Here is an 18060-nt window from a genome sequence, read left to right as displayed (position 1 = left end):
CAGAAGTAGATATCAAAGGACATATAGAATGAGGTTGAATATGTGAAGTTACTAGTCATCCAGATGGATAATAAGGGAAGACAGTACTAGCAAATGAGTAAGTTAAGAAAAAAGCTTAGTTCTGTCCACTTTGCACTTAGGAATCTCTCTTACTGTTTTGACCTGCAGTCAGGATTGATAGCAGATTTTTCATACTTTCATTTAGTACTGTTCTATGGCATAATCTTCTGGGGTAATGCAGCTAAGGTCAAAAAGTATTCCACAGAAGAATGCAGTAAAAATATTATGTAAAGCTGACAAAACATCTCACAGAAGCCTTCTCAGGGACCTGCGTACTCTCACACTTATGTGTGAATACATATACTGCCTGAGGGTATTTATGTTTAACACAACTGAATGAGCTGTGCAAGTCACTCCCACAAAAGTAGAAATAAATTCCACAGTGACTATGCAACCCTATAAAGAGTTCAAAAACGAATTTTATATTTTGGTGGCACATTCTATGATGGCTGCCAGTAGATTCATAGAGGACACTGAAAATCCCCAGATGGTCAAAAACAAAGAACAAGGATGCTTCATCAGCCTCTTCTTCTACTGTTAAAACAGGATCTAAATTATCCTTAACTCTAATGCCAGTGTTAACAAGATCATAACTTTGCCAGCATACAGATAGCTAACAGCATTCTTGAGTTAGTAAATGATTTGTTTGAAGTATTTGACAAAAATGGCAGTTGAGTAGAGAGGGAGAGAAAAAGAGAGAGAGAGAGAGAGAGAGAGAGAGAGAGAGAGAGAGAGAGAGAGAGAGAGAGAGAGAGAGAGAGAGAGACTTTTGAAAAACTAAGTGTTTCCTCCTTATGTATATAGACTAGCAACAGCTAAATTTTGAATTAGCCTGCTGCAGTGCCTCCATCTTTATCTTAATAAATAGCTTGATCACTCTTGTCCTTTAAGTCTCTATTTCATTATAGGTTTACAGAACATGATATATTAATGAATGACTAAATGAGATGGGTGGTGGATTGAAAGGTTGTTTTGATAGAAAGAACTTCAAAAGTAAGTACATCATTTGTGCACCATTTTATAATACAAAAATCTTTGGTATTTATACAACAAAATAATTTAAAAAATTAATACATACAGTGTACAATATAGAAAAACATAAATCCTTTAGTGTCACATAAGGACTGGTGAACTTTGAAGCTGTTCCATAATGTTTCCATTCCCAACTTGAATCAACAATCCTGATAACATACTCTGATGACAACCAGTTGTAACATACAACAATCTTTCATTACACAACATTTCATTGACTGTATATACTCAGGCAGCATAATTCATTTGTAAGTCAACTGGTTGAAATTTCAGCTAAAATAATCTAATTAAGACATACCACTTTCAAAATAAATGATGTTTTTGAAAGGCAATCTTGTTATTACAACATGTGTAAACTGTCATTGCATCAACTTCTCCAGCACTCGTGTGATTGTTACACACTTCATAGAGCTGAACAACAGCATCTGTTTCTTTGCGAATCATAGCAATTTAGAATTCATAGTAGTAAAATTTGCCATAGAGACAATTATACACACATGACATGATGAAGTTAATCAAGTTTATGTATAATGCACAAATCACTGCAACCATATCCACAGGAATTATGCTGCTCTAGTACACCAAACTTCAATCTTGTAATAAATAATATGAAGCACACACATATACCATATACACAAGGTTTTTTTACACTGACATGGTATTAACATCTGACTATCACTGATACATTAATAATAGTACAGGCAGAGCATTTTTACAAAGTACACTGAGAATCAAATATTGACATGCTAGAAAAATCCATATCTCACGGACATGTAAGAAAATATAATCATCAAATCTGGATTGTCAGTGCTAATAATTAACAGCAAAATCTACATAGTTTTACAGGTAATAATAGTGACTCTCCAGTAGATACCTTCAAATTTAAAGTGAAATAGAGAAGTATTATACTTTCAGAAGGAAAACTTGTCATAAAATACTTTTATAAGAGACATGAGCTTAAAATTTAACTCAATCAGCATTATCAGTAGTTTTTAATTCACTGTTCTGAAGTGTCACAAGCAATTTTATATAAATGAAAAATAACTGTGTTATTGTTGTTGATGTCAGATCTCATTTTTTAGTATGCTATATGACCAAAAAAAGATATTCAAAGAATTCGTCACTTGTTTGACTGCCTTAGCAGATGCGAATCATTACCACCATCAGTTGAAGTTACTACAATATAGCATTAACAAAATATCTTCATCAGATGTCACATTAAATATATCCACTACTTAGAGATCAACTTCCTAACATTTGTTAGTTATTTCGAAGCATGAGCACACATACATAAATACTGAAGTCTTGACATTTTACTAGAAATATGGAAAGGAACAAAGCAAAATTATTTCCCTAGAATTGAGATTCTTATTTTTTTCTACAATAAAGTGCAGGAAATGACAGCTGTTCTCCATAGAGATGAAGGTGTAGCACAACACAGAAATGGATGTACTGCCTTTTTGCCAAATAAGTACATACAAAACTAACATGTAACAGACTCAGTTCTGACTGTTCTATAGCCAATATTAGCATGAGAATCAATGCCACCCCAGGTAATTATCCTGATGCACATGACAAAAAGGGCCACTTGGAACAACATTATGGCACTTCCTAATACACTATATTTTAATGATATGAGAACAGTATTTCTAAAGCAGAATATAAATTAGTCAGGTTTATACATACAAATGCATACAGGTTGCAAGCAGGACATGAGCTCAAGCATTAGACAAACGTATAAAGCCTAAGCCATCACATTATTGTGTTTCTAAGTGGGAAACTTGCATATTGTTGCAAAAATATAGATTCTATACACAAATATAAAATGAAAAGTAATTCACATCATTGAAGTCACATAAAACATACTGTATGGAGATGAGTGCTGCATTTCAGCTTAGTTGTTCAACTACAAAGGAATTAGAACACCTGCATGCCAGCATTTGAGACTGCTTATTGCATTGCTTCCACCATTACTGATAAGAACTGATACAATTCAGAATATAGTTTTCGAAGTTTCAGATTCATTTTTGGGGTTGATAAGTAAGTATATTCCAGTTCTAATTTAACTGTGCCACCTCTATTGCATTTTGAGACTCGAGGGAAAAATTAAGATAATTGCAGAAGTAAAAATATTCAAACCACAGTGAGTTCTTTTTTTCTTGCCCTTGTCTCAGTAACATGAACTATATCAGATTTTGCACAATAATTCTGGCACACACTTGCAGAACATGTATGATGTGTGCGTGACCCCCCCCCCCCTCCCTCACACACACACACACGCGCACACACACACACACACACACACACACACACACACGGGGGGGGGGGGGGGGAGAGAGAGAGAGAGAGAGAGAGAGAGAGAGAGAGAGAGAGAGAGAGAGAGAGAGAGAGAGAGAGAGCTATTCTACATGCAGTATTACCCTACAAAGCTTTGGAAACCTATTCAGATTCATTTTATTTTTTGGACTACACTTTCTTTATAGACACTGAATTAAGAATCGCATCTTCTTTGTTTGCAGATATGTTCATCATAGAAATAGATACAAGATCAAGGGAAAGGTTGTATTTAGTGTCTCAGCTCCCACAAAACAGCCAATTTTGGTGTCAATTGTTATTCTATTGTATTGCTCTTGCAAATTTGATGAATATTGTAACTTACGAAAATCCATTGGAAACAGTGGAAGTCGCAGTACATTATTTGAATACAGTAGTTTTGGAGCACATACAACTCCCAAAGCACTAGCATCTGATGCAGCTGTTATGCCTATAAGATTATGTACTTCACATGAACATCCTCCTCCCCTGCCCTGGCAATTCCATATAACAAAATTTCTTCCAAAATCTTAGTAGTGACATTACCCATGAGTCTATAATAAAGAGCGTCTTTTGCAAGATATCAAAAACACAGTTAAATTAATGAAACTGAACTCTTAATTGAATATTTCATTAAAATATTTCTTCTAAAAAAAGGAACAATTTGCAGTAGCTTAAAACTGCTATAGGAAGAAATGTAGATTTCCATTGATGGTAAATAGTTATTCTATGCTCCAGGTCCATAGCACCAGTACAAATTGGCCAATGTTTAGTACACCAAATCTGCCACTGCATATAAGATTTAACCACACTCCATTATGTCTAAATCTGAATTTTTATATCAGATCTAAATACAGCCAATTGCCGACAACTACACTATCATATAACACTCGTTATACAAAAGAGCTACTATGTGGGTACACATCTCCAAATTAACACCACACACAACATTCATATATATCAAATAGCTGATATGCTTGACAGTTAAAGAGCACCACACAACTAAATGAAATGAAATACTGTTTTCTGAAACAAAGAAGATGGAGTAAAGTGATTGTTCAATTCAGATTAAAAACGCAAAAAGTCTTTCTCAGGAACTGAAGCCACTTTTACTTTAAATGATAATGAAAATGCAACTTATGGTCTGTCATGACACAAAACCTACATTCAAGGGAAGTAATAGATTTAAAAAAATAGGTTCATATTTCAAAAAAGGGAAGAAAATTAGATATTGGACATGAATATAAAAGTATCCTATTTTAGCACCAAGGCCACACATCTGAGTCATCACCAAAAACACCTCACCACTAATAGCTTCAACCAATATTCTCACCCATGTGCTGCCTCATTCTAAAGACTTCTCCATTCATTTTTGCTTTGTTTTTCTTCTCCATCCCTCTTACCCCTGTATAATGTGGTTCTATGTCATCTCGATTAAAGAGGAATAGTATAGATATAAACTGATAAAAACCTATCACAACTGTAGAATCAATAAATGAATAGTGAATTACACAAATGCCACCTAAAGATTATTTTCTCCACAGCAACAATTTTTTTCCACCCCTAAACCTTTGGGTTAAAACAAAAACACTAAAAATATATATCCTGCATGATTGTGACACAATTAAAACCACTATATAGCTGTAGTTCTAAAGATAATAATAAATGGTCAAAAATATTCTTTCACTTACATGTGATAAAAAAATTACATTTCAAGTATGGTTGAAAAACAATGCATTCTTGAACAGTAATAATCAAGACGTTCAGAAGTTTTCTTCAGATGAACAGTCCAATTCAAAATGCAATAAAAAGTGTGATTACTTTCTCTTCATAACTTTAATTTACTATTAGCAACATAAAAATGGCAACATCTGTGTTGATCAAGTATACCAGATGCAAATGTAGGTGATATGGAATAGAATAGAATAACAGTGTAAGAGGAAAACTGTACAGTGATTCAATGAGTGGTCCATAAATATGCAACATGTGAAGGAATTTGATTAGTGGAAGTGTGACTGCATGTCTTATACTTTAGTCTAGTTGTCATACACAGAACTCTCTTAAGAAGAGTTTCAAATATCTGCAAACAATAACAGTTCTTCAAGGTGATAGACTTGTAAAAAAGAGATGTGCAAGCAATACTGTGTAATTAAAATTGATAACTCTGAAGTAATATTGCCAGGAATTTCTCAACAAATTGTGAACTGAGGCGCTGTCTGACATGGATGAATTCACTGAAGCTCGAATTGGCACTCACTTTATGTTAGCATTGGTAATCAACAGGAAATTATCAGAAGAATAGTACCAGCCTCTTTCTTTCTCTCACAGGTAATTAGTTTAAATTAATTCTGAATGTGATCTTGTAGCTGCTAACTAATTGTTGTTTTGTTCTTAAGTTCTGTCAAGCATATGATGCAAAAAACTCAGAGCAGTAATACCAATAATGGTCAATGAATCCACTTTAATTCTGAGATTGTCTATGCTATCCTGGATACACACTGTATCTCAAATACACTTGTTTTACAGACAATGTGATGTAAAAAATAGTTGGATGAGCACAGAAAGTTCTGTAGCTATTCACATGCAGATACAAGCATGTAAAGAGAACCACAATTATACTCTTACTTAAAGTAAACTGATGAAATGTAATAAAACCTCACTTAATGGTCCCTTGCTGTTGTGCAACACTGTTTATAGGCACCTCAGATAAGTAATCTACCTAAAACAACAGTTATTCAAACTTTCAAATGTAATGTACAGTTGCACATAACTAGGCTTTTACTGCAAGATCTCCTCCAATAATGTGTAAGCCTACAGGAGCAACTGCTTCCCCCAATTAAATAACTACAACTGTAGTTCAAGTTTTATGTGGAATAAAAACATTTTAAAGTGTTGAAATAATGGAGATCCTTCCATCAGCGTTTTAGTACCAACAATAATTCCCAAGCAAAGCTGACACACTACATTATAGAAATTAGCTATTTTATAAAGGGGAGAAAAGGTTAACACAACAACAATAACAGCTGTTTCCATCTGATAGGAAAGTGGAATGATTTGTTCATACTGTATATCCTGTAATTCATAAAAAAGGTAAAACTATACTTCTCCCTGCCTCAAGTATCACATTTACTGGACAAGGACATATTTCCCTACTGCAATACATACTACCAACTTTAGAGTTGCACTAACAGCTCTATGACTTAGCCAGATTTCAACTTTTGAAAAGAAACTTGCCATTTCAAGACTGCAAGGCAAAAAGGTAAATTACATAAATGGTTTCTTTTAAGCTTTCTTAATCATTAAAAGAACTGCAGTACTGTTCTCCTCTTATGTTTCTTCCAATGTTCAATGTGACTGTACTGGATAAATACGAACTGAAGCATTGCTCTAGACACCATTATACAAATTACATTAACAGTAAACAATTTACACAATAAAAAAATATTATCACAGTTGTCATGTAAACATTTAAACAAACCTGTTACCAGTATCTTGGTAACAATCAACAAGTTGAAAACTCTGCTATAAAAAGTATATGTTATGCATTAACAAAACTTTAAAATCGTCTGACACATTGCACCACTATGTTTTCATAGTTCCAATAATTCTTGTAACACATAAAAGTGATCTGGAAAATTAACATTGTTTCTTAAATTGTTCATCAAAATAAGAAACATATTTTGGATACCATAATATGGTAATGAATGTAACAGGAATGCTTTGATTTTGTTTCTCCAGATTAAAGTTTTTCAGTCCTAGGCTAAAAAATACATTAATCAGTTCACCACAGTACACGGTACAGAGCCATTTTCTTAAATACAACACAGCAGCAAAATCAGTGGCACATGTCCTACAATGCTCATTACTTTGTCTCTCAGCATTGTTAGTCTAACTTCAATTTCTCGACTATTCTGTGCACATCGATGCTATGAGTTCTAGTTCTTCATTACAACAAGCACCATTACAGAACTTCAAAAATGGAAACAAAATGTTCTGTGAGAAATGCCACAAAAGATATAAAAGTTACATAAGACACTTATCTCATTTGATGGCCATGCAAGTCATATTCTCACTGAATTAGGCATTCAGCAGTACACCTTGCTTATGAAGCCTCATGCTTCATTGTAACAAGAATCAGAGTGTTAACTCTAGAACAAAAACACATATCCTTCACTTTTTAAAGGAAACAGTTCTTCCTGAATCAGAAATGGCTTTTGAACTTGCACTGGGTGAGGATGGTTTAACTTTATTTGAAGCATTTGAGGGTACTCTTGAGCTCGTTACAGACCCAGTGTTCTTTTCTGATACAGTTTCAAATTTTTGTTGCAAAGATGCAACATGGGAAAGCTTGCTGGCAGCCTGGCGAGCACCAGTGGGCACTGTTCGATTACCAGAAGATTCCGATGCTGACCTTGCAACAGTAGGCCCCTTCCCTGCTGTCCTGATACCACTTTCCTTGCCACTGTTTGACACATTCCGTTTATCTGCTGCACTGCTAACAGATCTTGGTACTGTTGGCTTTGGAGCTGTCTGGGGTTGTTTTCCTGAAACACTTGTCTTCCCTAATGTCATTTGTGGTTGTTTTGCTAGCCCTGTTGCACTAGAAGCTTTAGAAGCACTGACAGATGGTGCACTTTTGTTATTATTTGTTGCTGAGCGTCCAGCAGTCCTTTGACTTATTTGTGTTTGTGATTTATCGACATTTGTTGGCACCACATCAGGAGACCTAGCACCTGACCTACTACCTTTTCCACTTACAACATCAGGAGATTTCTCTGCAGATCCATTCTCAACAACAGAACAACTAGAAACTACATCAGGACTATTATTTACATTACCAGTTTTAACACTGCTAACAGACGTTTTATTTTTACTTGAAGTAGAGCTAGTAGGAGAAGTTACTACATTTCCTTTTGTTATAATTGCAGAAGTGGGTTTCTGAGTTCCATTTGCAGAAGCAGCTACTGGACCTGACACTCTGGTCAGGGCAGCTGCACCTGTTGCAGGCTTTGGTGCTATTTTTTCATTCTTTATGCCTATTTGTGCTTTTGTTACAGATTCTGATGATTTTTTTGCATCTGTTACTGTTGAAGGTGATGAAACACTTTCAGATTTTAATGCTGAGGCTACACCTTTATTTTCTGAATTGATGTTGGCTTTTGTATCAAGTTCAGCACTTCCTGCATTTTGTGGTGTTGAACAGAAAGCTGCAGCCAACGGGCCAGAAGAACGCTGGAGAGAAGAGCTAAACGGTTTGTACGATGACACATCGAAACTTTTAGAAAAACTTTCTGTTGTGGATGCTGCTGAGTGACTAGGAGTAGTCTTAAAAGTGCTAAAATCGCCAGGCTTACTGCTTAAAGTGTTTGGTTTTGTAGTGCCCATTGATCCAGAATTGACAGCTAATGGACTCAGGTAGCCACTACTGGAACTGGATGAACTGTTTGAAGCCTTTGTGCTTGGAGGACCCACTCCACTCTGTGAAGTGTTACTATATGTGCTGGCAGAAGATCTGTATATGCTGCTGGCATATGGTGCATTTACGTAAGTGCCCAAAGAACTGTTAGAAGAAGCTACTGCACTTAATTTTTCAGGAAAAGGTTGTGGTGATCCCGAACCAGCCACTGAAGAGTCTGTGCCTGTTACTGTAGAAGCAGCATCATCGTCTTCCGTTTTGAGTGTGTCACCTTCTTTCTTTCCCCTGGCAACAGTAGAACTACTATATATAGATTCCATATTCCTTGCCTGAATTTCATTTACTATCTCTGAAAGTAGGCCAACTGATTCAGCACTCCCAGCAGAAACACTGTTTTCCAGTGGTTTTGGTGAATGATATTCACTAAATGAGGGTGCAGCATACTCAGATTTCTCAGCTGTTTTTGTATTTCCATTTGTTGTCTTTGCAGTTGTTGAAAAGCCTCTTTCAGTATTCTTCCTACTTTTTTCAGGAGGACTTTCTTCAATCACAGCATATATGTTGTCAGCACTCACGGGGCTTGTTTCTTCATCAATGTTAGCTAATGGGGCAGAACCTTCTTGTATGAGATTTAAGCAGTCATCATAAGCATATTCACCATTGTTTACTGCAGGTGGGTTCTGATAGCCTGGTAGTCCTATGATTCCTGTATGTAATTCATCAGCTTTGGTTGTCGGAGGTGGAGGTGGCCGAGGTGGAGGTGATGTAGGACGACTTCCGGCTGGAATGCTTGTAGGTCTCTTTGTGGCAGAAGACTGTCTCATTGATCCAAATGTAGGAATAGCCGGTCTCTGCACAACCGATCCTGTGCTCCTCATGCTCTGAGCTCGCATGACAACATTCTTATTGGGCTCTTCATTTGATACTGATGCAGCAGCTCTTACTGGCAATGCATTCTGTGGAACTTCTATTTCTTGCAGTGGTATTGGCTCAGAAATCTGCAAGTTTCTAAGTGTATCACGATCAATTTGAAGTTTAGCGGCTTTAACAGCATGATGGTGTGTTCTAGGAAGTGAGTTTGTGCCATCCCCTAGTTTATTTTTCAGTTTCTTTTCATTATTATGGCCTGTTCCATGAGCACTAGACTGTGATCTATTTACTGGATTTTGACGCATCATAAAAGATGCAATACGAGTAAGTGTGGGATAGCTTGAACCATTTTCTTTAGATTTTCTGTCTTCTAATGACGAAGAGAAAGCAGACATATTAACAGCAGATGTGTTAGGTATAGACACAGGCCTGGCAGGTTTATTTGAACTGGTATTGGTGTCTGAAGTTATATTTGCAGGAGGAACTTGAGGTGCTGGCCTTGTAGGTACTGACGGTGCTGCTCGAGCAGCAACAAGCTCCTTAGCAGTGCAAGTAGTTGCATCAAGAATTGGGTTGCTAATAACTGGTCTAGACACAGGTGCACTCGTTACTGATGTGGACAGAGGTGCTGATGCAGGAATAAAGTTATTCTGTGCGGCTGTGGTACATGTATTACTTGACCTTGCAGGAAAATTAGTTGGCTTTGGAGGGAGTATGGCGACAGAGGGGACTACTGGAGGAGAAACTGGAGAGGCCAGTGTCCTCACAGGTGGTGAATGAATCTGCGAAGATCCTTCTGACGAAGAGGGTAATGGTGTAATTGTGAAGCCTTTAAAGTGTCCAAGTAAATTATTCTGAAGATTCCCTGAACTGTTTGTATTTGTCGATGCTGCTGAACCAGTAAGTGATCCAGAACTGCTGTCATGTGCTGGAAGCAGAGAAGCACGAGCACTATCAGAAGCACTTCGGTGGTCAGCAGGAAGCGGAGCAGAAATTTCCAATCCATTGCTTTTATCAGGGTGATACGCCAAGGAATTTCCACGGCTTATTCTCCGTAGTTGACCGTTTTTCTTCTCCAAAGGTTTCATCCTATAGAGAGAATCATTATCATTATATTTCAAGCAATTTACAGCACACAAATTTAAAAGACTGTAAGCAAATTACACACACTGTAAAGAATTCCGTAAAGAGGAGTTAATGTCACAGTATTGCTGCATGATAAATAAGCAACTTTAGTAGTTGATAAACAAACACCACACACACACACACACACACACACACACACACACACACACACACACACACACAATATGCATGTTAAAAGCAACTTCAAAAGCAAAGCAGGAAGCCAGATGAAAAAAAAAAAAAAGAAAAGAAAAAAGAAAAGAAAGATAAATTTACTGAACCACCTAAAGGATAAAACTGCTCAAATATGTTTTGTTTATGAGTCTGCAAATAATAATAATAATAATAATAATAATAATAATAATAACAATTATCATCTTAATTATCAAAATGACTACAATGTAACACATTTACAAGAGTGAAAAGTATGTAAACATTACACACATTATAATAACTAAGTGTAACAATGCATGGTAAAATGTAGTTTATGAACTATTTATGTGTTTTAAAAAATTTCATATTACTCGGAACCAGAAATTTGTCTAATGTACTGCAGTCTGTCCCAGTCCAGATGTATATAAGAAGATATACGTTGTGTTATGATTGCAGGTACATATCATATCTTAAAGAAAAGGTAACATTCATTGCAAATCACACCCATGCTTTAAAAATTAAAGAATTAAATTCATAAATTTAAAAGAGCTTACAGAGCAACAGACCAACACAATGTTAAGTTTAAGACGACGATAAATTATAAAAAGCTTTTCCATTATTTAGCTATTAAAAACAACTAGTAACTGAAAATGAGCCAATTGCAACGATGCTACAAAGCATTTAAGAAATTTACAGATGAAAGCTCTGCAGGGCAATATGAAATAAAATTAGCACTTGAGGGTAGTATCAGTATTTTTTCATGAATAACATATTTAAATAAGTGTTACAGTATGCAATGGTGTTTCTCTGATTTCAACATAATATTTTGAGTAATGACTGTGACAAAACAGTCTTGTGTCTAAAGAAATCGATGGTGGCTTTACTGAAATCATGTTTCCATTCAACAGCTCTGTTATGATTATGCCGAGAAAAACTGGGAGATAAAACATATATGTGCCACCCCTCTGGCAAACGGAGTCAGCTTAAAAGCACGGGATATTTACATTATACTTGAAAAACGTCATGAAGTAATCTCATTATATGGAAAAAAGCATCTACATTATATCTGCACTACATTATTTTGAGAGGCTGTTGCTTCAAATCTTGATGCAAGTGCTGAAACGCTTGGCTTGCTAACAACAGATTTGAAGGCCACATCATTCATTCTTAGCATTGGTGGTGTTTCTGGTGTAGAAGCACCAGATGAGTCTGACTGTTGCAATAATCGTTTTTCTGAAGTTGCAGTTTTTATGGACAAACCTCTAGAATTTTTTCGGAGAATATTTTTGGTGGAATTCCTAATATGATTGCCTACAGATGTAATATTACTCTCAGTGCTTATGCTCTTGGGATGTAGAGTACTTTGAGTGGTTGTAGGTAGATGCACTTCAACATTGACTGTGTTTACACCACCATGTTTTGTCTCTTCACATAGTCCTGCAACATTGTTAGGCACTGTACCTGGTATCTTTGACTCATTAACAATTTGGAAACCTTTTTCAGCATTAAGAATATGGATAACATTACTGTTTGTTGTGGATATTAAACCAGTTTTAGTAATTTCTTTCTTACTTCCAGAAAGGCAACTGTTAACACCTGCACCAGCAACAGAAAAAGAATGTATTTCAGCAGCTGAAGCAGTTTTCTGGAAGTTGTTTTGGCTATTTTCATGCACTACATCACATTTAAAGTAAGTATGCATTCTGTCTCTTAAACTACTGAAGTATTCATGCATAGCTCTGCACAGACCATTCCCACATTCCACTCTACAACAAGAATTACAAATCTGACGCAGTCTCTGGTGCAAGGAAGTTATGAAGTGAGGCATTACGTACGATGGAGGGCCTCTTCCATTCATTGTAATGGTCGAAGATGGGATGCTGCTGTTCTTCTTCCACCAGTACTTCACATTTCGCCGTGTGTAATGAATGAAAACAGCAATTATGGCAACTAAAGGAACAATTCCTAAGAATATCACGTACATTGCTGTGATTACATCTTTTCTTCCTGAAAGAGAAATAACATTCATTAGCAATTTTATATACTAATATGAAAGAAAAAAATGAAAAATGAAATACAATAATTAGGGAAAGCCCAAATGCAACAAGCCATGAAAGACAGTGGTAATAAATACAGTTAATCAAGCAGAGGAATAGAAAGGTTCTTTAACCGCCAGAAATGCTACAGTAGTTTATCTGGGTGGGGGGGGGGGGGGGGTGGAAGAAAAGAAAAGGAAAGAAAAATGTTTGGAAAACAACACAGATGACCTGGAGAAATTAAATTACATTACTGCAAATGACGACATGTTCGGAGGCATCCAGGCATTCATTTTCATAAAATTCCTAAAAGTTACAATGATATTTTTCACAAATAAGCTGCGGAAAAGTTCATACAACATGAGAGTTGTAAGAATGAAAAGTAAAAATGGGCAACACAAAAATGTATGAAGGAACATAACAATCATATGGTCTTAGAAAAATTAGATACTGTGTGCAAGATGATGACACGCAATTACAAGGAAATAAAAGATAGTGATGTTATATCTATAACAAATATCAATAAATGAGGAAAAAATCAAGAAATAAAGTTCACATTAGTAAGAATGTAAAGCGTGTTTTATTGCCTTTGTTGTGTTATAGAAACCCTAAAAGTAAAAATGGAATGAAAGAGAATTTCAAAACATGAACAAAATTCTAAAGAAAATAGATACCAATGCACAGATGAAAAAGCACTTCATCCCAGAAGTAAGAAACAACTAGAAAAACTATTGGCAAGAATGGCCTGAGTCTTCAACATGACTACTGCAGCAAGTCAAAATATTGGTCTCAGTATATAACAACATGATAATGCAGTCACACATATGGAAACATTTTTGCCGAAGATAACAACAGCCACAGAAGCCTACACTTACGTAATTGTCAGGTCAATTAGAGAAGATGCTGGGTCAAGCTAAAATGAAACGGAGGCAAAAGTTATGAAAAGTGATAGAAAGTAGGATAATAACATCCCATCAAAACTGGACCTCTTCAATGTTGATGTTTAGCAGATTCATTTTATAGCAGGAGACGTGTAATCATTGACCTATTTGGAAAGCATGATTTCAAAAAAAGAGAAGAGGGGGAAGATTAATCTTTAATACTCTACTGATGATGGGGTCATCATAACTTGAGAACATCACAACTGGACAAGGATAAGAAAGGAAATTAAATGTGTCATCTTCAGATCATCCATCCTCTCTTTCATCTTAAGAGAGACACATGAAACGCAGATAATCCTGCTCTTTCAGTATGTGAACTAAGTGTCTTCTTAACCACTGTGCCACTTGTATCAATACTGATTATAAAATATGGAAAAATAAAAAAAAACATAGAAGATTGATAATGGTGAAGAAAGTTATCCTTAATAAAACAGATCTATTGATATCAAATATTAAACAACTGAAACTCTGGCATGGAATAACAATAATATAAACTAGGATAGGTTGCCACGCACCACCTGGAGGACACAGCGAGCTGCAAACAGCTAATTTAAAAGTAGACTATTGGATATTATTAAGCTATCAGAAAAGGTTGCTCATCTGATGTAGGGAAAAAACCACTCTCTCTCTCTCTCTCTCTCTCTCTCTCTCTCTCTCTCACTCACACACACACACACACACACACACACACACACACCTCATAAGCACATGGTTATTGTTGCATTCAAATGCAGAGACCCAACTTCAATCATTTCCTCTACAGACTTCCCACATTTACTGCCCTTTATCACCTAGCACCCTGCTCATCACTTTCAGTTTGCCTCCATTAACAATATCATCCCCAGTGCTTACTGCCTTGCCACCACTGAACAGTACCTTTCTCAAACCCGACTGTCTCTAAACCTACAACCTACTTCCTGGTCACCAAGACAATCTACATCATCACCTGTAATTACTTCTTTGAGGGCATCACCTGTAAACAGATCTGCAGTACAGCCATGGGCACCTACATGGCACCATACTATGCCAACCTATTTATGGACCATCTAAAAGAATCCTTCCACTCAGAATCCCAAACCCCCTTACCTGGTTCAGATTCACTGATGACATCTTCACGACCTGCAACAAGGGTAACAACATCCTACCCACATTCCTCCAGAACCACAACACCTTCTCCTCCCCCACCCCCCCCCACCCCACCCCCACTTTACCTGGTCCTTCTCAGCCCAACAGACTACCTTCCTTGATGTCGACCACCACCTAACAGACAGCTCTAACAGTACCTCCATCAACATCGAAACCACCGACCACCAATATTCCATTTCAACAGTGCTACCCATCCAAAACCAAGCAGTCCCTTCCACACATTCTAGCCACCCACGGTCATCGCATCTGCAGTGAGGAGCAGTACCTCTCTGCCAGGGTTTCAACTACCTTTTGTCATGCCCTAAAATGAGAAATCCACATGGTATTCTGACACCCACATCCATCTGTCCCTATTCCCAGGCCCAGATCTAGGAGGGGCAAACTGGGATATCTACCCTTGCAGCAACTTTAGGGGGCGCCAAATTCATATTCTTGAAGAAAAAAAGCCTTGTTTCACCAAGTGCCTAACATCCAGCATACGTTGGTCTATCAATTATTCAAATGATTTTGAAAAACATCCTTGTTATTTTTGAACATTTTACATTGATTTCTGAATGAACCATAAGTTGAGTTTTGAATGCGTGCACAGTGTACATGATATGTCTGCCAGTGGAATCCCCATCACATCTAGAAATAAAAATCTCTGGCAGACAAAGGGGGAGGAGGCCATACGAGCTGAGCTGAATAAACTCGAATGGGTGAATGCCAATCGCTCTTTGTTTATGCAGTTGATTGGGTATGCAGATGATCAGCATTAATTTTATTAGCAAAATCCATATATTCAGACAACCACAGTAGAAATAAATGACTAACAGGAATAACAGGTAAGTAAGATTAATGTGCAATCTTCTTGGTGTATCCAAGAAAATGAGATTTTAACAGAAATTTTTGCCAGGTTGCCACATTACTGAAGGCCAGTTGTATTGTCCCCGGTTGGCTGCCACTTAAGTTCTACCCTCAGAATAGTGTGAAAAACATGTTGTACGAACATGTAATGATGCCTACCCGGAGAATAAATGTGAGATAACTAAACTAGTGATTCTGAAATGGTTAGTGAAGTTAACCAGAGAATAAGTTTTGACAATAGCAGGAGTATCTGATGACAAAATTGGTTTTTAGAACGAGGAAGGAGAAGAAATGGGGACAGCACAGAAATTATGTGGAAGAATATGCCGCTCCCAAATTTATATAAAAATTTCATACTACTACTTTTTGATCTCGTGTTTGAGAAACTGGAGCGTATGAATGAAATGTGGAATTATTTCCTAAGTAAAACTTCTTGCTTGTAGTAGGCCTAATAGACATTTGATACTGGTACTTTGGTGAATTATATTCTGACGTGTTATTTATATAAATGAGGTAGACAAAAATGACCATTTGTACCAAAACAGTCTCACCTATTAGCTGCATGTTACAACTGCTGCAATATTAGAAAGGTATATTTCGTTTTATCTAGCAGACAGTGAAAAAATAGATGTAATCAAACCAAAAAAACCACACCAGTCTTGGATACTATTCATATTAACAGCTTTTTCAGTATTAGACAATGACATTTTGATATTTCGGGTAGCAAAATATTTGATGAACTTTAATGAAGTAATAGATTCCTTCTCCGAAAGGAAAGCACACTATGTAAAGCTGTAGCAAGACTAGAGAGAGAAAAATGCTGTGTAAAGAATTAAAAGAGATCTATTACACTGTTCAGTCCAATGGAACAAACATACAGTACACAGTTTCAGTGTGTAAAATACACACAGTCACAAATCAAACAATTTTTGGTCAAAATTACTAGTGAACTGAACAGTTAATTATATTGATGGAGAAAAACGTGCTTATCAAATGGCAGTAGATTTAAATATGTAGAGAGCTATAAAATTGCTAGCTTTTTCTAGAAGAAGGAATGTGATGGGGAAAAAAACCTGGGAATGCTTAAGGACCTAGGCAAGCTCACTCAATCCCAGGCCAACAGACAATAAAAGAGGGGTAAATTAAGCACAAAAAACATTGTAAAAAAGGATCAAAAATAAAAGAAATTAAAAGGAAAAACAACGAAAAAGAATAAAAGAAGAAACAGAGAGAATACTGCATAACTATCAAACAGAGGCCAAGGAGAATGCAAGATCCAAGCATAGGTTGTGGAGCCAAGTTCTGAGAAGGTATCAGGAGAGAGAATAAGATGGCATGTAGAGTAAAATAAGTAGCGAGGTCATGTGTATGGTACTGCAGAGTGTACTCAGCCATGACACAGAGTACAGACATGAGCAAACATCCTTATTGACCATGCGGTGGCTGTCACATTGATAAGAAAGGTTAGACAGTGATCATATTATGATGCAAGTTGTTTAGCAGATGTTTCTCACTTTGAAGAAATTGGTTTTGCCAGTAAAGGGGCTTGTATAGTATCAGGAGGGTGAACAAGACAGCATGGGCAGTCACACAGGGATAAGCAACACAAGGTATCAGTAGGTAAAATGAATGACGATGGAGTGTTGAGTCTGATGAGGATGTTCCTGAAATTGAAAGATGATGAAAAGCTGTTATGTGTGGGAAATATTAGGTAGAGCACATCTCATTCTTGGACTCAATTTCAGAATATGATAGTCCCGTCAAAGAAGTTGGTTAACTCATTATTGCATTATAAACAAAAGCATAGTAAAGGACAAGAAGACATGCTCTTCCGTCTTGATTCTGAGATGTATTGTCAGTATTACACTGGTTCTTCCAGACAGATAGGGTTGCATCATTGCCAAAGCTATAGAGGAGGGTACATTTCACATGGAAGGGATGACACTTGTTAAATGTAAATATTTCTGTTTGACAGCTGGCTTTATATGTACTGAGTTGTGAACTTTATCTTCTATAAGGATGATATCAGTATTGAGGAAGGTGTTACGAGATTTACACAGGGATCATGTGAAAATTAGTTAACTGTTCATGAAGAGAGAAGCATTGGAAAGAGCTACCATTG

General features: G+C 36.6%; 1 protein-coding gene across 1 annotated transcript in view; it reads right to left on the bottom strand.

The window, feature by feature from the left end:
* Positions 1–1058: 1058 nt before the first annotated feature.
* The window catches only part of LOC126176160 (mucin-17), a 157150-nt gene continuing 140148 nt past the window's right edge, over positions 1059–18060 (bottom strand). Inside the window, exons 17-18 of the mRNA XM_049923301.1 lie at positions 12805–12976; positions 1059–10780 (exon numbers count right to left, since the gene is read on the bottom strand). Coding sequence (XP_049779258.1) covers positions 7576–10780; positions 12805–12976 — 3377 coding nt within the window. The 3' untranslated portion in view covers positions 1059–7575. The remainder of the gene's footprint in view (positions 10781–12804; positions 12977–18060) is intronic.

The sequence above is a fragment of the Schistocerca cancellata genome, chromosome 3 (genome assembly GCF_023864275.1).
Source record: "Schistocerca cancellata isolate TAMUIC-IGC-003103 chromosome 3, iqSchCanc2.1, whole genome shotgun sequence".
In the NCBI taxonomy this organism is placed as follows: Eukaryota; Metazoa; Arthropoda; class Insecta; order Orthoptera; family Acrididae; genus Schistocerca; species Schistocerca cancellata.
The sequence above is the reverse complement of the archived record's forward strand: the minus strand, read 5'-3'. Positions and strand labels throughout refer to the sequence as shown.